At 34.3% G+C, this 25,943-nt stretch overlaps 1 protein-coding gene across 1 annotated transcript in view; it reads left to right on the plus strand.

The window, feature by feature from the left end:
- The window catches only part of KYNU (kynureninase), a 100,317-nt gene that overhangs the window by 20,555 nt on the left and 53,819 nt on the right, over positions 1-25,943 (plus strand). Inside the window, 5 exon segments of the mRNA XM_082629799.1 lie at positions 3,156-3,276; positions 11,117-11,199; positions 20,586-20,647; positions 22,208-22,279; positions 23,490-23,564. Of these exon segments, the coding sequence (XP_082485925.1) occupies positions 3,156-3,276; positions 11,117-11,199; positions 20,586-20,647; positions 22,208-22,279; positions 23,490-23,564 (413 nt within the window).

Raw genomic sequence — 25,943 nt, forward strand, 5'->3', positions numbered from 1 at the left:
GCACAGTACTTTGTGTGTGCCCTCCAGGAGTGGAGTCTCTGTTTCCTCCAGTCCTGTCAAAGTCCTGCAATCAAATCCCACTAGGCTTCAATGTCTGATTCTCTAGGAATTCCTCCTTCCATTGCCAGACCCCCATATTTGGAAGCCTGACGTGGGGCTCAGAACCTTCACTCCAGTGGGTGGACTTCTGTGGTATAAGTGTTCTCCAGTTTGTGAGTCACCCACCCAGCAGTTATGGGATTTGACTTTATCATGATTGTGCCCCTCCTACTGTCTCATTATGGCTTCTCCTTTGTCTTTGGATGTGGGGTATCTTTTTTGGTGAGTTCCAGTGTCTTCCTGTCGATGATTGTTCAGCAGTTAGTTGTGATTCTGGTGTTCTTGTAAGAGGGAGTGAGAGCACATCTTTCTACTCCGCCATCTTGAACCAATCTCCATAATTTCTTCAAATACATTTTTGATCCCCTTCTCTGTTCTAAAATCCCTATAATGTGAATATTGGAATGCTTAATGTTATCCTAGATATCTCTTAAATTGCTTTCATTTTTTTAAAAATTTACTTTTCTGTCTGCTGTTCCGACTGTGTGATTTCCATTATTGTGTCTTCCAGATCACTTTTGCATTCTTCTGTATCACTTAGTCTGTTATTCATTCCTTCTAATGTGTTTATTTTAGCTACTGAATTATTTATTTTTGATTGGGTCATTTTTATATTTTCTAGTTCCTTGTTAAAATATCAGTGTTTAGATCAATTGTTTTTTTTCTAATTCAGTTAACATTTTTATTATCAATGTTTTGAATTCTTTGGCAAATTGTTTATTTATGTTTTATTAGTTTTTCAATGGCTTCCTCTTGTTCTTTCAATTGTGGGTAGTTCTTCTGACTTTTCAGTTCACTTAACTTTGCCTCTATGAATTTACATGAAACAGTTACCTACTGTGGTCTTGAAGGGATGTTCTTAGGTGGGAGCATCCCTATGCAGACTGTGTGTGCCCAATGCTTTTGGTGGGAGAGCTAGATTTGATATGGATACTAGTCACGCCTTCTTCCAGGGTGTGCTGGCAGCTATCTTATGATGTATCTTATGACTTGGTTAGGTGAAGGTCAGAAAGTTCTTCCTACACTCGCCATTTCTCAAATTCCTTCAGCTTAAAACATCCAATATGCCAAGGTGCTGTATTTTTTTAAAATACTTTCTAAAAAATTAATTAGTTTATTTATTTTTGGCTGCATTGGGTCTTCGTTGCTGCGTGCAAGCTTTTTCCAGTTGCAGTGAGCAAGGGCTACTCTTCATTGCAGTGCACAGGCTTCTCATTGTGGTGGCTTCTCGTTTTGGAGCGTGGGCTCTAGGTGCACGGGCTTCAGTAATTGTGGCACACAGGCTCACTAGTTGTGGCTCGTGGGCTCTAGAGCACAGGCTCAGTAGTTGTGGCACATGGGCTTAATTACTCTGTGGCATGTGGGATCTTCCCGGACCAGGGTCCATGTCCCCTGTATTGGCAGGAAGATTCTTAATCACTGTGCCACCAGGGAAGTCCAAGGTGCCATATTTTGAGGTAGCATGTCCTGAACCCCATGACTGCCAAGAGTACCAACTTTTAATAAGAAATTTTCTTATCATTCTTCAGAGAAGAGAAGCCTAGGCCTCCACAGCTTAAAGTCCTGTTTGTCTTTCATATTGTAAAGATCTGATGGCATTAGGTTGGAGAGGGGTGTGTTATTATCTCTTCATTCTTGTGGGTAATTACCAAGGCACTTTCTTGATACTCTATTCTACCTCTTTACATAATGCCAACTGAATGCTCACATGGTGACATTTGATGTGCTTTGAGACAAACAAACAAACAAACAAACAACAACAAAAAAAACTCAACCAAGTAAAAGGAAAATAGTTGAAGATGGTGAACCACACTTTGCAGAGGCATGAGATGAGATAATTCAGTTTACAATTCTGCTTTTTTTCACACTGAACACATTTTAAAAATGACTTTCTAAGTAAAAGTAACCCAATACTTATTTATCTGTAAAAGTGTCACCAATGAAAGAACAAGACAAAAAAAAAAAGTGGGAGCAGAGATCTGGGTGGTTGCCTCCTCTTCCTGGGTTGTTGATAGGGCTGACACACACAGAATGTGTTTAGTCTTTAAACTATGTATTTGAATGCTTAGTTGAAATGTGAGCCATGGTACACCAATTAAAACCTCTGGATTCTAAATTAAATCCTTCAGTATTTGTTCTCTAGATTGACAAAGAACTGTTAATTAATCCAATTTAAATGTGTGAACAGTACTTACACCTCTTTGATTGGTTCTGACTTAAGAAATGCTAATGAAAAACTGACACAGGATCTATAAAAGTAGATTGAATTAGATGGTATGCTTTTAAAAAGCCTGCAAAGATTTAAGTAGTCTAAATAAAGACAAGTATACTACCAAATGATTCAAATTTCAGCAAGAAGCTTAATCTTTCTTCCCATAGAATTAAGATAAAACTTAGTAGAACACAATTATAAACTTGTGCATTTCTAGAAAATACTTTAAGCATATAGATTGGTTTGCTAATGAAATTGCATTTACTGCAATCAAGGAAGGATTATAAAACAAATCACTAAAGTTCTGATTTATTTGAATAAAAAGTAGATATAGAGAACAATCTTTGCCTACATATGTATTAATATTATATGCATACAAAGAGGACAAAAATCTATAAATTCATTATATCTTCTTCAGATGTATAATCATTTAGATTTTTTTAATTTGCCTGATCTACAACACCAGGATTATTACTTGTCTAAATTCTGGTAATCTTCTGGTATGACTAGATAGGCTGATATAATTTCTGTAAAAATTCTGGTTTTAACTCTTTTCTATTGGCTATTTATGATTGGGAGTAGCTGTTAATCTAGATTTCCTCTTGGAGCATAATAAATATGACAGATCTGAACAAAAGCATCTATCTGTTTAAACTGTATTTTAAAATATAAGTGTAAAAGATTATTTTTCAGAGAACCTGATGTTATCCTTGGGAGGAATCGTAAGATATGTATCACCTTTCTTGGAGTTAATTACATTTATTGTTTGTAGTGGATTAACAATGCCAAATGGAAGAATGTTAATTAATTGAATAAGTATTTTTTTCCTTTTCTTCTATTTCAGTTGATTTATCTTTAGTGAATAAGGATGAAGAAGCCATCTATTTCTTGGGAAATTCTCTTGGGCTTCAACCAAAAATGGTTAAAACATATCTGGAAGAAGAACTAGATAAGTGGGCCAAAATGTAAGTATTATTTCAAAAGCTATCATTCAACATCTCATATAAGAATTTTAAAAATCACGCCAGGTTGTCTAATATTTGGAACGGTGTATAGTAGAATCTTAGAATTTTAGAGCAGAGGGAACCCGAGGGATTGTGTCATTCAATACTGGATGAAATAACTGAGGATCAGTAAATAAGGTATTATGGCAAGTTAGTGGCAGAATCAATAGTAAAACTTTTGAAATATTTAAAAATTTAAGTTCTCCCTTGAATTGACACATCTACATAGTATGAAATTATTTTATTTTATTTTCTAAATGATTAACAAGGCAGTTAATATTTAGGATTCAATTTGGTGTTTTCATGATTAGTTCTTGGCTAAACTCTACCACACTCATTTTTATAAATAGGAAAATAAAAAATTGTTGAGGTGGGGACAGGAGGTTGAGTGGAACAGAAGGTGCTTCCCTCCCCAAATTGAACATGATTATTGAGAAGATGCTCCATTTGGGCTTAGCTAACCATGCCGGAATCTTAAATTAGGATTCATTTTTTTCTCCTTCTTTTATGTTCTGCTTTTATACTTCTGCTTATGAAACCCTTCATACTCTCTGCTTACCTCAATGCTTACCCTCTTTAATATCAACCTTCTCAACCACTGATTAGCCCTCCCTGAATGTCTATTGCATTCATAATCAGTGCTCTACAATAGGCAGTTTAGAGGTGTCTACTTTCATTAGTTTCATATTCTTACCTATATTGTAAATCCCTTAAGGAAAATAACCTAATCTTATCTACTTCTTATCCTTCCCCAGTGATTACTGATAAAGCTGGAACTGAAAATATTTTAAAATATTTTAAAATATTTAAACATTTTATATTTAAAATATTAAAAATAGTATAACTATTTTAAAAATATTTTTTGACTCTTAGAATCTGAAAAATAGATATGAAGGGGAAGCTAAACCTGAAGGACAGGCAAAAAAAAAAATTCAGGAAGATGAAACCAAACCAGATAAGAATTCTGAGCAAGATATTTGGTTCTTATAGAAACTCAGAATGTCTTTTCCAGCTTTCTATATTCTTTAGGCCAGTGGTTTTTTACATTGGGACAAAAACCTCTTCTATAAAGTTTAGTTTACACTGACTATGCCAATGATTACTACCATGGCTATTAGATAACATTGCAAAGTTTCTTAATTTAAGTGGTTAAGAATGTAAGTTCACAACTCAATGCAAGAATAATAGAGTTTTATATAGTTTATTAGGCGTATTATAACTTTATCTGCATAACATTTATGCATAAATTGAAAAATAAATATGACCATATTTGGAAGCATTTTGCACTAGCAGGCTTTAGTATTTAAAAAATGAGGGTCATAGTTAATAAAAATGGTTAATATTCATTTTTGGCCTTAACGTAAAAGATACCAAAGAATTAGATTGAATTTGAACTTTGGAGAGTGTCCTTGACTCTTGGATATTCATTCAGCAAGACTGTGCATTTTCATCCTTCAGGTATTTTAAAAAGATGTTGCTCTTCTATCCTATTCATATTCTTATGATTATCCTACTTTATTAAAAGACTGGTTGATTTTTCTCAAGACATGTATTCCAATTATGTTCCAGGAAAATGTCTCTCTGTCATAATGCCCTTCTACCGTTGTTACCTTTCAATTTTATATTTTACCTTGTGACAACAGAAAATTACATAATCTTAAACCCTTCTACCTATTTTTCATCAGACAGACAATTTAGCAAGGAGGTGCACTGTAATGCTTCAAGCAATGTAAACCAAATTTTGAAAAGACTTCTTCTGAGAAAAAGATTAGGTAGCTAGTTTGTTTTATTTAGTCTTTTTGCTGTAAACTGTGGTGGCCCAGTCAACATCATAGCCCTGCCAGCCCGATGTCAGTGGTGTTTGAGGTGCATGATCGCAATCCTGTTTTCCCCTATCCCATCCTTGATCTTTCATCTCAAATGGGTTTGTTCATTACTCTTTGCTCCTAAATATTTAGCTTAAAATTCCACTCTGGCCTTTTCCAGCTAAGGTTGTGTTGGGAGGAAAACTTTTCCTCTACTAACTTACATTCTAGTGGTTGGGGGCCTGAGAATTAATTGACAACAGACAGATTAGCAGGAGAAAAGTTTATTTCACATGTGTGCAGAAGCACTCTACAAACAGTGATTCACTGATCAGCCAGAGTAAAGGTTTAAAACCAACTTAACAAAAGGGGCGAGTTTTAGGGCTTCAGTAGGAAAGTATGGAAGGTTCTGTTGGGCTTTTCCATCCTGATGATAATGGGCAGTATCTTTCTGGGCTGGAAGTCCCCCAAGCGGAAAATGGAGGGAAAGTAAATGTGTAACTCCTAGTGCTAAGTGCCATTTTTCTCTGACGGTGGGTCAATGGCAATGGCATTTTCAGGAGGCTTTCCTCAAGTCTAGATAATGTTTCTTTCTTAGGCTGCTGTTTGTCCACATGCTTTTAGTTTAAAGTAACTTCATGCCACTCTGGTGGCCTGTTGGTTCCTTCAATTCCCTCTCTGGCTATTGCTTTTGTTTTTGTACCAAATCTCCCCTGCATATATTTGATTTGCCTCTAGATCCAGGGCCTCCCATTACTGTGGTGAGTTCTATCTGATTATCTGTTCCTCTTCATCTCCTCCAACCCCACTTCTGCCCTACTTCTTAGCTGATACCCAAGCCAGGCCAGTGTCTCCCCCTCTTCTAGATCAGTGAGAGATTTTGAGAAGAACTGAGTCAAAGAGAGCTACACAGTCACTAAACACTCTAATGCACACTGAAATTAGTTGCTTACTGGAAAAAAAATAATATTAAAAATTTATAATCTTAACAGTAACATAGAAATTTGAGTGCTCTAAGCAAGATATTACTCTGGGATACTGATATCAAGTCTCTGGCCATCCATGACCTATAATGTAGGAAATGACATTTGGCTCACGGTTTTCATCTTCTATGTCATCATCTTTTATGGCCTACTGTAGACATACTACCTACCTATCTACAAAATAAACCATCACTGGTCACAGTGCCATCCAATCTTATAATTCATATGGCTACCATATTTGATTATTTATACTAAAGAAAAGTCAAGGATACAGGCACACTTAGAAATACTTTAGGACCCAAATGATTTCTTCTAAAACTTCAAGTTACTTAAGGCAAAACTATGAAAATAAAATACTTACCTCTGTGTTTTTTATAAATGATTATCATTATTTTCCAAAGTCATTTTCAACTGTATGTGATTTCTAAAGTAGGTTAATAACACTTTACTTTGGAGAATATATTATTTGTTTGATAAAATGATAATCTTTAGATAATTTTAATATTCTGAAATAGAAAACTTTTAGTGTAATTTTACTCTTTGATATATAATAATTAGTTATCAGCAAGAAGCTACCATAAACAATAAGAAGCAACAATATCATATGCTTATTCATTGTGGATCTGCTAGGATGGATAAGCAATAAACTTAAATAATTTTTGAGAACATCTAAAATTATATATTTTACCAATGGTCCAGATTATTTAAAGGAGAATAACATGGGTTAATATTCATAGTGGTAAAGTTCGGCTAGAAGGAAAGATACATCAGTCCTAAAGAGCACATTGTAAGCTGAGAAATGTATATTGTGTCCCTAAGATATAATCACTATATCTTAGGTCTTCTGGGTTGTCTTATCTGCTAGATAAATAAATTTCTTTCTTTTTCATAGGAGCAAAAACTTGCCACATTTGTGTTTTTATAGGGATTCTTCTAAGAACTGAGACATATTAGGTAGAATTATTTAAAAAGAAAAATAGCCCACTGAATTACATATTAGAAACAAAAGGCCTGGTTTGCAGACAGTGACTTAACTTACATGGCAATGTGTGTAAAGAAAAGGTACTGGTAAAGCACATGGGAGAGGTCTGCTCCTGCAGACCTGCAGTGGTTCAATTCATGGGTTTCTTTAAAAAAAAAAAAAAAAAAGTGTATTGTAAGGGAGGAAAGACTGTCCCCCTACTCTCCTAGATCCATTAGCTGGGTCTATGAAATAAACACAACAGGCAGATTAACAAGAAAGAAGGCATAAAAGTACACTTTTAACATTACGTGCATGACGGCATCACAGGAAAAAAAAAAAAGTGAATATCCAAAAAAGCAATGAGATTTGAGAGCTTACGTACTGTCTTAATAGGGACAGAGGAGGGGTATATAGGCTACTCTGGGGAAAGTAAACGATTTTTAGGAAGGATGAATGGAACTTTAGAAGAATAGATGGGAAGTGTGATAGCTTGTGACAAAGTTTGTCTGGCTGTGGTGCTGACTTCTAGTCTCCTCTCTTGTGACAAGAGTAAATCTCCTCTGGTTGATGAAATTCCTGAGGAGGGAATTTATGACAACTGAGTCCTTTTTGGAGGATCTGTCTTCAGGCAGATAAGGGGAGTTCAGAGATATCCTCCCCATGCATTTGCTGTTTTTCAAGTGCATTCCTTTTTATTAATTAATTAATTTAATTTATTTATTTTTGGCTGTGTTGGGTCTTTGTTGCTGCGCGCAGGCTTTCTCTAGTTGCGGCGACAGCGGGCTGCTCTTCGTTGCGGTACGTGGGCTTCTCATGTGGTGGCTTCTCTTGTTGTGGAGCATGGGCTCTAGGCACGTAGGCTTCAGTAGCTGCAGCATCTGAGCTCAATAGTTGTGGCTCGTGGGCTCTAGAGCACAGGCTCAGTAGTTGTGGCACACGGGCTTAATTGCTCCACGGCATATGGGATCTTCCCAGACCAGGGCTTGAACCCATATCCCCTGCATTGGCAGGTGGATTCTCAAGCACTGCACCACCAGGGAAGCCCTCAAGTGCATTCTTTGTGCTTTGTGCAAAATAATCCTTATGCCAAAGAGGCCAGTTTTAGTGTGGCATATTCTGCCACCCTTCAGTATGAATAAGAAAATATGTGGTATGACATGTGACAGAGCTTTTCCTGACATCTCTGTTGGCTAATCAACAATTGGGTCACAGAAAAAAACTTGTGATATCATTAAGGAAGACTGTGAAGTCTTATTTATTCACTTACTGGGGGGAGCTTTTAAAAGCAGGGCCACTTTTCATTTTGTAGGATGGTTAAATCACAGTCGTATTTCAAAGAGGATCCACATTTCTATTAACTTCCTAATTAGATTTTATATTCTGAAATTTAATTTTCTGAGCAAATACCGTTTTCTAGACTTCTCTGAGGACAGCCCACTCAGGCAATGATTGATGCTATGGTAGTGAGTGAATGCTTTCCTATGCTCTCTTTTCCTTTCCAGCATTTGTAAAAGAAGATTGCAGCTACACTGCAACTATTTTAAGCCATTTTGAATGAGAACAACATAATCTTTCTCTTAACTTGAATATGTACGTTATGACTGCAGTGTGATCCACATCAGCTCTTTCTAATGACAGGCCACTTTACTTTGAGTTTATTTGGGTAACACTTTCTAAATACATTTCACTATCTCAGGTTAGGAGACTGACAAAATGAAGAAGCTGACTCTGCGTGTGATATTTTAAAGGGAGGAAGATGACAAAAGCATTGCAAGAAGAAAGTATCCTTAAAGATTATTATCATGGTGTCTACCAGAGTGAGAAATAGGTGGCATCATATTCTGAGATATAAATTCTCTGAGGCAGAACATAGAATTTTACTACCTAAATGTAATAAGATGTATTGTGCTATCAGCAAGGCCATGGAACTCTATATGATTAAAATAAAAAAGTATCCAAGCATCTGCCTTTAAATACTATTTAATGATAATGATTTTTGTCTTTAGTATTTATATTGGAAGTCAAGAAAGAGGCAAGCTGCAGGCTATCTAATAATAATATGAATAATATGCACTAACAGTTGCCCTTCTTTTCCTCCTTAGTTCTTATAGTCTATGCTTATTCTCAAAGAAAGTCTTCTTCCTTCATCTCAGGTTATATGGTAATTGAAATATTAGTTTAAAAGTTGTGTTTTACACCTCATGCTGGTGAAGTGAGTTTTAACATTAGATTTTCATTAGGAAAGAAAACTCAGAAAAGGGGTACCATGTACCAATCTTTTTCACATGTTATTTGTTTTTCATAGCTATCCTTTAAGTTATATATTGTAACCCATTTACTTTTATAAAAGTGGAAAATTAGGCCCTATAAACCTCTAATAAATGTAGCCTCGGGCCCAATATTGCCCTGGACCTGTCTCATCCCATGTGATGGAGCCAACTGCTAAATATTCAAGATTTTTGTTGATACCAAATTGGCCACGTGAATGGGGGTAGTCATACCGCAAAAAAACAGCAAGGGCTAAAAAACAGGGCTCCTCCCTTCCAGGTCCCCACTGCTCTGTAGAGGAGAAAAAATATTTTCCTTTACCCTACTGAGTTTTTACCTGAGAGCTTGTAATAAAAGATTAAAAAGAGAAGAACAAACAGAAGTGTATTAACATGAATACCTCATGTATAGATAGGAAATACCCAGGGAAAAATGAGTAACTCCCAAAAGTGGCTTAGAATTCAAGCTTAAATCCCATGTTAATAGGGAAAGAGGAGGAGAGATGAAGGCCTCTTAGAGGAGAGTAAAGGATTTCTATGAAAGATGGTCCTTGAAGAATAGATAAGAGGTATAGTTTGTGACAAAGTTTGTCTGGGGTGTCACTGACTTCTAATCTCTTCTGTGCTAAGAATCAATTTTCCCTGGTTGATGAAACTCCTGAGGAGGGGATTTATGACAACTGAATTCCTTTTGAAGGATCTGTCTTTAGGCAGATAGGGAAGTTCAGAGAAAGCTTCTCCATGCATTTTCTGTTTTTAAGTGCCTACAGCTCAAGATGATCAATATACCACAATGCTACATTTTAGTGTGGTGTGTTCTGCTACGCTTCACCTCTGAGAAGAGGTTTACCAGCTCACCACTGCCAGCTTACTTAATTTCAGAGTATGTATTCATCACAATTAGCACTATACATACAGCACATGCTCATTCTTTTCTTCCAAGTTTACACAGTCTTTGGATTCCAAAAGAATTTAAAACAATCTAATTCAAAGCTTCCTAAGATATGTTTGTAACAGTACACAAAGTCACTCCCTTCTTGATCCTTTGTTTTAATTTCTTCTCCTATATTTTTCAAATATTTTGCCTCCTCATTTGATAGAAACTACCAGAGAGTTGAAGTTCTCTTACGTATTTTGTGTTTTTTCCATTATGCCTACTGGGATACTTACTAGAATAATAAAATTGAGCTAGAATATGATAGATGAAATTGCTAGAAAATAGGTCAAGAAATAGTGTTGGCTTTGATTATTGCAACGTTTTACTATCTACTTAAAATGTTACCATGAGTATAGTCACATTTTATATACTTCTATTTAATTTACAGATCGTAATTATATTTTAAAATTTAATTAATAATCATTTTAATCTCTAGCCTCAAATAACAGTTAATATGTTTTAGTATAGGTACAACTATATGGTATGGTATACAAGTAAGATATTCAAATAGTCTTGAAATTTTCAAAAGAAAAGAGAAAAAAATAACATCTTAGACTCCAAAATAGAAAAAAATAATGAAATATATGGGTAATCGCCCCTACGCTCCCCAACAAAAAGGAAATCAAAGAAATTTTTTAAAATGACAAGTTAAAAAGCAGAATTCTCAAGTATTACTTTTGGTTTTCAAAAAAGCATGCTTTTTATTAAAACACTACAAACACTCATTTAGAAATGTCCAGTTGCTAATGCTGATATTTGAAAACTCACACACACACACACACTCACACAGATACACACAGAGACACACATAAACTAAGATTGTTTATCTCCTTTTTCAATTTCAGGGGAGCCTATGGTCATGATGTAGGGAAACGTCCTTGGATTATAGGAGATGAGACTATTTTAGGACTTATGACTGACATTGTAGGTAAGTATAAAATGAATTTTTTCCAAAAGAATCATAAAGATATAATCATTTAGTTATACACATAGGTTATAAGGTAAAAATTTTATTGAAGAATGTCCTGATTTTCTATTTTAATCCATAATACTAAGGCATAAGCATGCCTTTAATTAAGACTCATTGCTAATGTTATTTTTTCTTATGTATTCTAGGACTAGTATTTGCTCACCAATAAGAAACACACATATTTATAATTAAATAAGTTTCATAAAAATCAACTTAAATGAGTTTTCTAAGGTTTTATTATATGGTAAAATAAACATTAACCTTAACATGCTAAAGGTCTAAAACACCAATATGTTTTGGTTCATTTCAAATTAACTCATGGTGATCTTTTAAAAATTAGGCTGAGTGCTGTTGAAAATAATATAGTTGATGCTGTTTTTTGGTATATAATATATTCCTTAAAGTGAATTCTATCTACTGTTGGTAAAACTATTCAAGGTAGCTTTAGATGGTAAATGTGTTAACATTTCAAAAAAAGTTATCTGTTTAATTGGGTTGATTATTCAGTATTGCCTAAAATCTTATATGAAATTTAAGGTATTAAACAAACAAAAAATATAGCTCTGGTGACCAGAGACGAGTGTGCTTCTGAGCCCCATAGTAAGTTTCCTACATACAGCCTCTTCTTTAAGATCAGGAAATGTAACAAACTTCCCTAAAACATACAAATAAACATAGAGAATTAGGCAAAGTGAGGTGACAGAGGAATATGTTCCAAACAAATAACAACATGAAACTGAAGAACTAAGTGAAGTGTTGATAAGTAAACTACTTGATAAAAAAATCAAGGTAGTGATTATAAAAATGCTCAATGAATTAGGGAGAATGGATGAAAACAGTGAGGAGTTAAACAATGAGTTAGAAAATATAAAGAAGAACCAAACAGACATGAAGAACACAATAACTGAAATAAAAATACACTAGATGGAATCAACAGTAAATTAGATGACACAGAGGAACGTGTCAGTGAACTGGAAGACAGAGTAGTGTAAATCACTCCAGCTAAGCAGAGAAAAGAATAAAGAATTGAAAAATAAGGACAGTTTAAGAGACCCCTGGGACAATATCAAGTGTACTATCATTCACATTATAGGGGTCCCAGAAGGAGAAGAGAGAAAGGGGCAGAGAAGTTATTTGAAGTGATAATAGCTGAAAACCTCCCTAACCTGGGAAAAGAAACAGACATCCAGGTCCAGAAATCACAGAGATAAAATCAAACCAAAGAGGTCCACACCAAGACACATTGTAATTAAAATGTCAAAAAAATAAAGAGAAAGAGAAAATCTTAAAAGCAGCAAGGGAAAAGCAAGTAATTACATACAAGAGAATCCCCATAAAACAGTCAGCTGACTTTTCAGCAGGAACTCTGCAAGGCCAGAAGGGAGTGGCATCACATATTTAAAGTGGTGGAAAAAAAAAAAAAAAAACACCTACGACCAAGAATACTCTACCTGGCAAGACTGTCATTCAAATTTGAAGGAGAGATGAAGAGTTTCACAAATAAGTAAAAGCTAGAAGTGTTCAGCACCACTAAATCTGCTTTATAAGAAATGTGAAAGAAACTTCTGTAAGTGGAAAAGAAAAGGCCACAACTAGAAATCTCTCTCTCTGTTTTAATGTTCTTACACAGTATTCATTTGCTCTGTAACAATTCACATTTTAAATAGTGCTTCCTGACAACATGCCAGCTGGCTCTTCTTGAATAGGGGCAATAAGGATAGTAATTCACACTCAAGGTGGTGATATTACCAGACCACACTAGAAGGGTAAGCAGGGATCCTGGGGTGGGGGGGGTGGTGTGGTGGGGAGGATGTTGTCTAGGGTAGAGGGTTTGTAAGGGAAGGAAAGAGGAGAGGTTGGGAGAAGGAACACCCTTGAATTTGCAGAAGTCATTATTCTATCTAAGTAGTGGTTGTATTGGCTTTGCTGGTAACCCCATGTAGGGAGAAGAGGAAGAAAGGAGCACTTCCTTAGATGTTTGGTTGGGGGCTTGCCTGTGAGGAGAAGGAAGTTTAGGGACACATTTGACAAGAGACCAGCACCCACACCAATCAGGTGAAGCTTACTCAGTCTTCAGCCACCATTTACATCCTCTGTACTGGCTGCAAGAGGGAGAGGAAACCTCAAGCTTTTGTACTGTGTTTAACAAGGAGAGATTCAAACTTATAGTCAAAACAATCTAAGGCAGTTTGCAAACATACCACAAAGAATTTAGGGACATTGTTTTTCTAGCTTTTTCTTATGTATTTCTGGGAGTCACCCCAGCATAAATATCTGCCCCAACCAACCCCCCCAAACCAGATCCTCAGTAAACAACTTTGCATTTTACTCCTGCCCAAAGTGGCTAGCTTCCCAGAAAGCCTCAACATGGTAGAGAACCAGGCCTAGATGGCCCAGCCCAGGTTGCAGGACTACTGCCCAAGTTTAGGTATTCAGTCAACTAAAAATTAGTCCTTAGAATTCTCTATTAGACTAAAATCTCACTGGTAAAGGCAGGGAGGACACAGTTCAGTCCATAACATATTCCCTGGTGAAAACAGAGTTAAATAAATGTTTATCCACCTCTACGCTAACTTAGCTCCCAGTGTCTAGGCAGGAGACTGGAAAAGTCTTCTCTGCGATATTTGGGCAATCTGAAGGTTCTGACATGGGTTTTCATAGCACGACAAACCCCACCACATGCACAGCGGGGAACACAGTGGGTGCTTAACACACCCCAAACTACCAGACTTTAAGGAAAACCTGTTTTTAGTTTATGAACTATATGAATGTGTAACCTGTCCCATTCAGCAAGTTTAAAACAAAAACAAACAAACAAACAAAAAACACTCCATCAAAGGGTTGCAAGCAAAAGCAACAAGCTCTGTTTGCTGCTAGTTATTACTGAGTAATCATTACACTACACACATTTCTGTTTTATGTGGTTATATTGTAGGATCAGAAGATTGGCTTCTAGTTTAAGATAACACATTAAGTACAAACTGAAAATGCTCCCTTCTATTCCAAAAACAGAGAAATGATAGAAAAAAATTTAGATTAACACACATATAGCAACACTAAAAAAAAATAAATAGAAATCCCTACTGACCAGAAATATAGCAATTGCTGAAGAAAGAAGCAGTTGAAAGCTGGAAGCACAATATCTGGGGATAGTGCATGGAGCCAGGAGTGTGTAGGGCCTGAGTCCAGGACTCTCACAAGAAGCCCCAGGGCGAATCTGCAGAGCCCTGGATGCTTGGGGCTCAAACTCAAGGCCAGAACCTTGTCAGCCAGGGTGGGTAAAGGTGAAAACATAGCATCTCCTGCCAGACCAGTCAGGATCTTGGGAGCACAGAGCATTTGATCAGACTGACAGCATTATCCAGAGGAGTGTATATTCTCATGGAGGGAATTCCCACCTGAACAATCCTGGACTATATTTACAGGTGTATTAATTAGTTGTTTGACAATGCTTTCATTTATGTTCATTTTTTAGACTCCTATTATATTCATTCAAATGCCTAACATGTAAATTAAAAAAATAATCCTGCGTTAATTTGACCTGAGCATATATGTTTTCCTTAGATGTGGACTGTTTCTTTCTTTGCTAGATTTGCTTTCAGAACATAAATTGCATTCTAATCCTATTATTTTGTGATTAGTATTTATCATCCTCTAAAGAGGAGTTCAAATGTTTATATACAGGCCAGGGAAGTGGTAAGGCTATCATTTACTGAGATTTATTTATGAAGCCCATAAAACCTACAAAAAGATTTCCTTTGATCGTTTAAAAGTTTATAGCTCTATTGCAACTTATTAAATGTGCATGTGTTTTGTTGCCCAGCAAACACACATGTCAGAATGATCACTGAAATTTAAACCAGCCCACATCTCATTATGATTACTAAGGAAATTAAAAAACAACAACAACTAAATATTCAGATTTATTTAGATAAGTAAGAAGATTGAGCTTACTAAAAATGTTTAAAGAATATTTATCAGTTCTAGATTTAGGGATTTTTGTGTGTCTTTGAAATACCATACAAAGCTGTAACATATGGGACAAACTTCATTATGTTTTCTGTGATTTTTGTCCTTGAATGTTGTATAAATTAAATTATAGTCATTTGATCCTAATTATACGGGATATAAAAATAACAATTATGTCTTGAAATGGGCAAAGTCACATTTGTACATATGAAACTCAATAAACAGTATACGTATTGTTTATTATATATATATATACAGTATATATATATTCTCAAAGTTTCAAGCTTTAATATGACAAATGCATTGTCATATTTTATTTGAAATATTGTCAGTTCATTAAACTAAATCTTTAGTTTAATGATTAGTTTATTAAATGTTTACTTTGCTCTCTACAGTTTATGTTGTATCAGGAGAAATATTTCTATTTTTTTTTTGTTGACAGTATCTGCAAAAGTATATTATGAGCAATATTTTAAAAGCTTTTTTTTTTTTTAATTTCAGTGGCTATCATCTATCCCCAAATTTCTTTACTTTTAAAATTGTATATATTAGTCCAAGAAACAGTTCTTAATTTAAGTTGAAAAATGAATGGGTTCACTTTGTTCGATTTAGTAGGAATTGATTCTTTTAGAAGGTATTGTGTGTCTGTTCATGTTTATTTTTTTGCTGCAAATCCCATGCAGGTTCCCTTTTGCCTTGGTTACTAGTAAGTTCTGAGAAAATTTGGTAGAGTTTGAAGTAGCAAAAATATTTAATAAAAAAAATTTTTTTTAATAGCTCCTAATTTGTTTCTCATCCACATATATAGTACTCTGTTGCAATTTTTTTAAAATCATTCTTTCTCACATGTAATACAAGAAACCTAAAATCCTCTTTGGAAGTAGATATTGTATAAATCACAAAATAAATTTTAAAATTATGTATTAACTACAGAAGAGAGTAGCAGAAGTCAAATTGATTTTTGCTACTTGTGGGCTGTCTAAATGTGTCATGAACAAAAAGACAAGTTGTATATTTTGGACTATGACTGAATATTCCAGGTTCTTAAAACCACAACCTGTATTTTGCCATAAAATTTCTCAAAAAGAAGTAACAGGAGTATAATAAAAATTATTATGTGTACAAATTGATAGAGTAGATAGAGAAGAGGAAGAGACAGTGAGCAACCCTACTTATTCATAGACATAGAAAAGAATTTCCATTTCAGATGAGAAGAAAAACCATTAATAAAACATTTTATATGGAGCTAACAATTCTGCAAAACATGGAATAACTTTCCCTTATAGTTAATGTCATATTATCAAGATGCTAGAAATAGAATTGCTGAAGAATATTATTAGTATTATTATTAAGCCTACTTCTCCCTGGGTACATAAACATCACAAAGGGCTAGATACATACATTTCAGCTTATAAAAATGTTGTAATGTGAACATAAATTTGCTTTATGAAACTTGTGGTTGACCCTCAGAGAAGCAATAATCCCTGGGAGCTCTCTCCAAAGTCATAAATCCTCAACCACACACTAGCCACCTCTAAGGCCATAGGAATTTGCTATTTGAAAAACAGAGTGAAAAGTTCTCAGACTTAGCCTAACTACAAACCTTACAACAAAATCCACAATTAACATTTGCATCTGCTTGATAAAATATACAGAACATGGTATGGCAGTTATGAGATCCATCATTAACCTTCTTATCAAACACTAAGCAGCCTGGAACCCTGCTGACCTCACTTTGCAAAATATTTGAAATTAAATGAAGACTAGAAAGATGCAGAGGGATGTTGGTAATGAACATGGGCTTCCTATATTTGACTTACAGGGAGTGGATAATGTAGACAACACTTCCAAATATTACCTTGAACAAAGATTTTAATTAATATTTTTTTCTAAGAGAGGGTAAGATTTTGTCTCCTACTTCCTATCTGTGAGACCTTAAGCGAGTTAGTTCATTTCTGTGCACATCAGTTTCCTCATTGATAAATATGGAAATCAAAGTAGATACCTTATCAAGTTACTGTGAAAATAATACAAGTTACATTAGAAGTGTTGGCACATAATAAGGGCTCAATAAACGTTAGCATGCCAGGCATTGAGATAAGAAGGCAGTGCTTGTACATAACTTTCACCTTCTGGTAAACAAAAAGTTATGTTCAATAAATAAGCAAGCAAGAAAGCACTCTTCAAATGAGAACCCTGGCTCACACCCATCTCAGATGAAGTAATTCAAATTTTTACATTTACTGCAGTGAGTTTTATATGATCTTCTAAAATAAAGACTCTTTCAAATCCTCATAAGTTTTCATGAAGTTTTTAAAAAAACCTTGGCCTCCAATAAATTTGCCCCCAATACTTGTAGTTCTTTTTTTATTTTTATTTTTTATTGAATTTTAGTCAAATGAATGGATAAAGAAGATGTGGTGTATACATATATAATGGAATATTACTCAGCCATAAAGAAGAATGAAATAATGCCATTTGCAGGGGTGTGGATGGACCTAGAGCATATTATGCTTAGTGAAAGAAATCATACAAAGAAAAGACAAATACTGTATGATATCACTGATGTGGAATCTAAAAAATAATACAAAAGAAGGTATATGCAAAACAGAAACAGAGTTACGGATGTATAAAAAAAACAAGTGGTTGCCAAAGGGGAGAGGGAAGAGGGAGGAGCAAATTAGGGGAGTTACAAACTACTATGTATAAAATAGATAAGCAACAAGGATATATTGTATAGCACAGGGAATTACAGCTCATACTTCTAGTTGTTGATGTTTCAACATTATTTCACGAAAAGTTCTTGGGAGAAAGAAAAGGTACAATGAAAAACAACTTGAAATAATTTCAGCTTGCTTTAAAAAAAAGATTTTTGTCTATGGAATGCTCATAATATTGAAATATCTTAAAACAACAAATGTTGATTTCAGAAATACATATTGGACCAAAAGAGATAGGTCAATTAAATATATTTCCTTTGGAAAATAGGCTAAAAATCAGTCTGACTGGTGGCCCTTTCATGTTAACAACGCTTGATTCTTTAGTGCCTTTAGGTCATATTTGGAATAAACATTTCTGTTAATGTTCTGCAGCATTAATATTTGCAACATCCTTAGATATACATAGGTACGCACGCACAAGTTAAGTACACCGAACCTCTCCTTGACAAAGTTCGTTAGCAGGTGAGGAGGGCATTTTGTGAAGAGCTTGATTGAATTTAAAGTGTGCCAAGGTGGGATAATTTTTGCGGGCAGACAAATTATTCAAGTCAGTGAGGGATTATTTACAAAGAATTGATCCAATGTCAGCATGCCATTGAGAGTGAGGGGAGGAAAGGCCACGTGTATGCCTAGATTAATTCAGCCTAGCACTTGTGGTTCATCACATTCCATGCAAGAAAAATTTTAGGTGATCCAAAATGAACACTATTATTTGAAGGACTAACATTCCTGAAGAATGAATAATTATTTTAATCAGAAGGTAATCATTAAGCAAAAATTAAATGCCTGACCTTGTATAGAGAGTCTCCCTCCCTTCCTGCCTCTTCTATTTCTTTGTTTTCATTTTGTGATAAAATTTATGAACTTTCTCCTCTTTTGTTTTCTTCCCACCACATTCTTTCAAATGCTTTTCTTTCTACTAATTCTGCTTTCTCAGTATGTTTGGGGCGTGGCTCCCCCACGGATACCAAAATAGGAGGATGCTCAAGTCCCTAATATAAAGTGAGTCGTGCCATGAATACAGTCCGTCCTCCATATCCGCAGGTTTCATATCCACAGATAAGGAGGGCCAAATGTATTATTTTTCCTTCGTTCTCTCCTTCCACGCTCCCTGCCAGAATATTTTTTATTAAAATGAATAGTGTTCAGAAAAGATGTGTGTAAAGAGCTAACAGAGAGTTAAGGGTTATATAATATTGATATAATAGATAATGTTTTGTTTCAGAAATAACAGTAAAAATTCATACCATAATGCAAAGAAACAAATAAAATAAAGCTTGCAGCATTTCTTTCACCATATTTCAAAAAGACTTTTATACTGTAGGAGAAGACATATGCCCCTGTATACAAATTAAGCTTTCTAGTATGTTTGAGACATTTTATTTAGTGCTAGGAATGCAGAATGAGGTTGTCGTTATTGTCCCTTGACTTGAGACACTATTCACATTACAATGACCAGAGATACATCTTTTAACAGCCACCATTTATTTACCAACCTTGCATTCAAATGGGGAAATCCATCCATCAAATGCAATAAAAATTTTTCTTGACTAAATGAAGACACAGGCCTTTCCTTAAATGGCTATGTTGAAATATAAATTCCTAAGTTATACACTTATTTCCAGTGGCCTCCCCTCAAGTGAACTTAACCTAAAATCTATTAATTAATTAATCTATTAATTAGATTAATTATTCTACTTACTGTCTATTCTTTTAGTAAAAATGGGACTCTATCAGAAGTATCTCATTGGATACAAAGTGCAAGACTTGTATGATGCATTTTCTCTAATACCTAGTACAGCCTTACAAACATTAAAGCTCACAGCCCATTTTTCTCAGTGATAGTAAAGAGAAATTATTCCTATTAAACAGGTCTAATTGCCTTTAAGAGACATCATAAGAACTAAAAATAGGGAAAGTATTATTATCTTTGTTATTGTGCTCTGAGTTCTTAAGTATTCAATGTATGCTTTGTCTCTGGGTCTGTTTCCAGTGGCAAAACCCTTGTTAACAGGAATTATATCAGATTATGATTGTGTAGTGGATATCTTAATTTTGTGTTTTCTTCATCAGACAATACATATCTATATTAATTATCTTATATCAGTGTGTATAAATAAACCCCAGAGCTATTTAGCTCTTTGTACTTTGCTCCTAGCTCTTTTGTCTTATGAACTACAGTATTGTATATCTCACTGTAATAACAGTGAATTATGTTTAGCAACATTGCCTTCTTTTATTAAAGGTGCATTTTAATTTGATGTTAGAAACAACCAGCTTTAAAAATGTGATGGGCTTTCATTTCTTTTTAGATTCCTTTTGGAGATACACTTACCACAAAAATGTACTCTGTGGGAATTTAGCAACCTAGCTGATGATAGGATAAATCATTTTTAGTTTAGCAAATGCTTCACTATTATGTTATTATTATTTACTATGTCAAAAGGAAACATAATTTTTAGCTAGCTATGTGCATATGAGTCCAGCTATCGTTTGATAAAATGAGTCAAGTGGGAAAACTTCCATTTCTTTGTGATGACACATCAAATGTGTCCTTATCTCTGAAAACATTAAGGATGAGGAGTGATAGTTTGTTTTTCCAGGTACTCTTAGAACTAATAGAAAAATCTAAATTATGATATATTTATTTTGCAGGAGCCAATGAGAAAGAAATAGCCCTAATGAATGGTTTGACTGTTAATTTACATCTTCTATTGGTAAGCTTCCTTTTCCACCAATGTTTAGTATACACTGTTTACAGAATCTGACAGTTTTCAATCTTTAATCCATGAGAATTTGGAGGTTTACTTACTTATTTAAAAATAAGTTGTGAGGTTATTTTCATTTCTACCAGGAAATGTTGGACCAGGATAGAATGGCTTCTTCATAACCATGGGAGAATTGACTCTTGCAAAGAGCTTTAGAATAATGAATAGTTCTTATCTCAGAACATAAGGAATAAGAGTCACAGTGGGTAAAAAGCAAAACTGCTGCACACACACAAAACAATGATGTACGAATGGTAGCAAACAGTGAGCTTTTCAGAAAGACAGTTTTCCAATATGCTGGGCTTTAGCAGGGTGGGACTATGGATTAGTATGTCTTTGTAGACTAATTTTGGGGGAGTAGATTAAAGAGAATTAGAAAATAAAACTAAATTGGAGAAAAAGGACCTGGTACCTTAAATGAGTCACTGTGTTTAGGTGTTTCTTACATCCTAAGAACTTAATAATGTGTATGCCTTAGAATGTCAAATATATTATTGATTTGAAATATCTTACCTATAGTAATTGTTTGATGCTAAGAAAAATTTGTATTTCATTTTTAAGTGAGATTTTGAAAACGTCTACAGGACAAAGATGCACAATTAAGATATTGATATTTTATATTGATAAAATATAGACATGATTATTAAATATGCCTGAAGGAAAGTACTTGTGGAGTATGTTAACTATGATGGTAAACAGCATAGTTTTCAGCTCAGACACCTCTGGCTTGGCTCCCAGCTAGGCTACTTAATATCTGTTTGACTTTGGACAAGGGTTTTTAAATCTTAATTTTTTCCTCTGTAAAAATGAGGATGATGATACCTACCTCGTACACATGAAACATGATAATATGTGAAAATCGCTTTAGCACCCTGGCCAGTGGTCAACATCCAATTAACAGTAGTAATCATCCTCACTGTTATTACTGTCAGTCAGTATTGCTTCTCCAGGAACTGTGTGGAGAAATGAAAAGGCCCCACTGAACACATGAGCTACTTCTCCCTGGTGTCTCTAGAAATGCCAAATGTTTCATTAGGGCAAAAGTACTTTGAGTTGGACCTAAAACTAGATTTCATAAAATCATAAAACTGTAGAAATCTTATGTACTAGAAACCAATTCTGCAGTGCTAGATAAATCAATATAAATAAAATATACACAGAACATGATATTTGTCTCATAATAGAGAAATTGCCATTAAACGCATTGGGAAGTTAATTTTTCAATTAACATTTAAGTAAAGTTTGAGAATGTGTTTTTATCTGATTCACATTTTCTCCCAAATTTGCTTTCCTATTGATAAACATAATGAGCAAGTATCTTCTTCCACTTTAGAATTTACTGGAAACAAGGCTAATCGGAGAAGGTACCTTTGACAGACATCTAGCTGTGTAATTAATGAATGCCTTTAAAATGCTGGAGATTATAAAATGAAAGTGTGGTATATATAAAATGAACAAATGTCTAAGTTGTGCATTAACGCATTTCTCAATAAATCCATTTCATTGCAGTTATCCTTTTTCAAGCCTACACCCAAACGGTATAAAATTCTCCTAGAAGCTAAAGCCTTCCCTTCAGATCATGTAAGGATTCTTCAAATTATATTTATATTCTTTCTACTCTTCCTAAAGGAGCAGCATATCATTTGCCTGACTTGAATGTTTATTCACTAGTCTTTTCCTAGTAACCTTATAATAAAAAGATCTGTCAAATGTTTTTGATTTATGCATTTTTTTATAGATTGTAGCTTTATTTCTTTTGTTCAAGTAAAACATGTGTTAAAGGAGGAAAGAATTGAATGGGAACACTGATTTATTAGTCTTTTTAAAGACATTGAGCAAACCGCTGGTCTAAAGCAAGTGCAGTTATAAATGTTTTATTAATTCTTGTTGCTGTTTTATTTTATGAAATTAAATCGATACATATACCAGTACTTAACCTTTTAAGTACATAAAGTAGGAATATAAACATTTATTTGTCCATTTGTTTTCATAGCACACTAGCATAATTACTGGTGCTTTATAATTTAAAAAGTGTATTAAGGACTAAAAGAATTTCTTGTGGTTCAAGAAAAAAAATCATGCTACTTTTTCAGGAATCACAATTGGTAAGAAATATGATTGTTCCAGACACAGACAGACACAGATTAAAGTATATTGCAGTTTTAGTGCTGTATTTCAGTTTTAGTGTTGGAGAAACTTGATTTCTGTCTTTTCTAAGTATTCTAGCCCACACCTTGTAATTTTAAGGCACTTAATTAATGCAAATTAATAACCATGATCTTACTAAAAAGGATCAAACCCCTATTTTGAAAAACTTCTAGGTTCCTAAAATTTCTTGTTCCCATTTATATCTTGGGCTCTCAATGAAGGGAACTTCTTGATGTCCTTTTCTTTTACTAGCTTACTCTTTCTAGGACAAGCCACTTCTGTACTCTCTGTTGGAGCCTAGCAAATCCCCACTGCTCACTTTGGTTATTTTGTAAACTCTGTTTTGACTTGCATTAGATGATTTAATATCTTATTCTAAAAATCTATTGTACTCCTAAAGTCTAGATGACCCCTACATTTCCATCCATTTCTAATATTTTGTGTTTCAAAGAATGTTCAGACTGTTGCATGTAAATTATGTTAAGCAATTCTTCTCTGATATATTCTGCTTAGTCACTTTTAACCTTGACCTTGCATTTAATACAATAATATGCTTTTATTGGTATTTTATTATTTTTTCTGAGTTATTTCAATGTACTTCTGTACACTGGAATTGATTTAATAAATCATCTTTCTTTTCCAGTATGCTATTGAGTCACAGCTTCAACTTCATGGACTTAACACTGAGAAAAGTATGCGGCTTATAAAGCCAAGAGAGGTATATGAGAAAGATAAATATTCATCATTCTTCTATTTAGTATTGATTTTTTTTCTTCATTTTCTTCAAAAGTTTATTATCTTCATTATTTTAATGGAAGTTTCAAGAAAGTATAAAAGGCCTATACTCTGTTACTGTTAGGTCATTTTGCTTAAAACAGAGAATTAACTCAGAAGTGTATTTTTTTAAATTTTTCAAGGGCTATTACAAGCAAACTATTTTCCTATTAATACCACTGGAGTCTACCATATTCTTCAATGAGATGGGAGGAGATGACAAATTGCATACATCATTTTCAATTTTAAATGCCATTGCCTGTGGGTGCCATTGAAATCATGTTAAAAATTAGTGATACTTGTTGAAATTGAATGATGCCTATCTTTTATGCCCCTCTTAATCTAAGGATCAAATATTTTCCTCTGAGCTTGGCCTGGGGAATAGAAAGGGATGTGGTGTAGCAGAAAAAAACTAGGCTTAGAACCTCGCTATTACTCCCCAGGGAAATCCCAGACCCACCAACATACTGGGTATGTGACTTTCTGTTAGTTACTTTATCTCTGAGATTCCTTTATATTTAAACAGACAACGAAGGAAATACCTAGTCAGGCTTGACCATGTGTTCAAGGTCTAAAATACTGTGCACTTTACATTAATAAAGATATAAGGCTAAGTTGTGCAGGTTTTGACCTATAAACCCTGCATCTTGTGTAATTTTGGCACCAAGAGATCCACACAGAATAAATTTTAGGTCTCACATATGTACCATGCTCCCAGGCTGTTAAACCATTCTATATATAAATGTTTGAACATTTATTTCTTTCAACCCAGAACTAATTTGAGAAATTAAAGGTCTACTCTATTCACTTCTATTTGCCAACATGCAATAAATTAATGGAATAGAAAGTTCTCACAGCTTTGGAACAACATCTGTTTCATATGTTATACATAAATTGCTTATTTCCAGCAAAAATGAGCATAGCCACTAATATATCACAAGTTTTTACTTTAAAAGTGACAAGTGAGGACTTCCCTGGTGGCCCAGTGGTTTAGAATCTGCTTTCCAATGCAAGGGACACAGGTTTGCTCCCTGGTCAGGGATCTAGGATCCCACATGCTGCAGGGCAACTAAGCCCGCCTGCCACCAACTAGAGAGAAGCCCGCGCTCCATAACGATAGATCCTTCATGCCACAACAAGGATCCTGTGTGCTGAAACCAGGAGCCAATGCAGCCAAATAAATAAATAAAATGAAATAGGGAACAAACTTACAGTTACCAATGGGGAAAGGCGGGGGGACAGGGCGGAGGGGAGGGATAAATTAGGAGTTTGGGGTTAACACACACACTACTATATATAAGATAGATAACCAACAAGACCTACTGTATAGCACAGGGAAATATACTCAATATTTAAAAAAAATAATAAAAGTGACAAATGTTGTAGAGCTGTATGAGTTAATCATAATTTGGGGACCACTCTTTAGCATTACTGGATTAGAGCACGTCAACATGAGAGAGAATCATATCTATCATTGAAATATATATTTCTTATTTGCTTAATACTGATTCTTTAAAGAAATAAAGCATTAGTAGATATAACACTTTCCTTACTTTTTTGAAATTATGGTGGACAAACTGTATTAGCTTCTTCTAAGGGAAAAAAGAGTTTGGGGTTATGATATTATTAATTTTACTCTGAATTTTTTCTTAGAATCACTGAAATCCTTCTCTTTATGTATAAAGTATGCATCACTTAATAATTCAAAGATTTCATTGTCAATCCTATTTTTATAGATTATCATTTTTTAAACAAGTCTTAGACTATTAGCAGAAATTAGAGTATTATTATATTTGTGATACATATTATATATGCCTAATGTGGGATACAGTAACTGGCAAATAGTACATTACCAAAAATTAAAAATAATTGAAGGAAAATTCATGAATGCCTTAATGAGTTTTCCCCACATATTAATGTAGTTAATGATGCTTTGACCTCCTAATCATGTCAGATTTAGCACTGTAGAAAATTCATGAAGACTTCATAAATAGATGAGAATTATCAGGATACAAATAGACTATGTATATCTAAGTGAGTTATTTTCACTCAAGTTGTTTATAAGACCAAACCTAATTTCATTCACAATTTTCAGAAAGTCACTGATCACTAGTCTTAGGTGGGGAGTTGTGGGGGGAAAGTAACTTTGATAATATTGAGTTTTATTGATATTTTCTTCATGTTTGGATCTTGATCTTTAGATTGGTATGGAGGAGATTTTACTCTTAAACTAATAGAAAATATTGGTTAAGTTACACTCAGATGAATGATGTATATGTGCCTTTTTTTTCTGGAAAAAATGATATTAGATTGATAAGTAAAA

The sequence above is a fragment of the Mesoplodon mirus genome (assembly GCF_964341445.2).
Source record: "Mesoplodon mirus genome assembly, chromosome: 8".
NCBI classification, from domain to species: Eukaryota; Metazoa; Chordata; class Mammalia; order Artiodactyla; family Ziphiidae; genus Mesoplodon; species Mesoplodon mirus.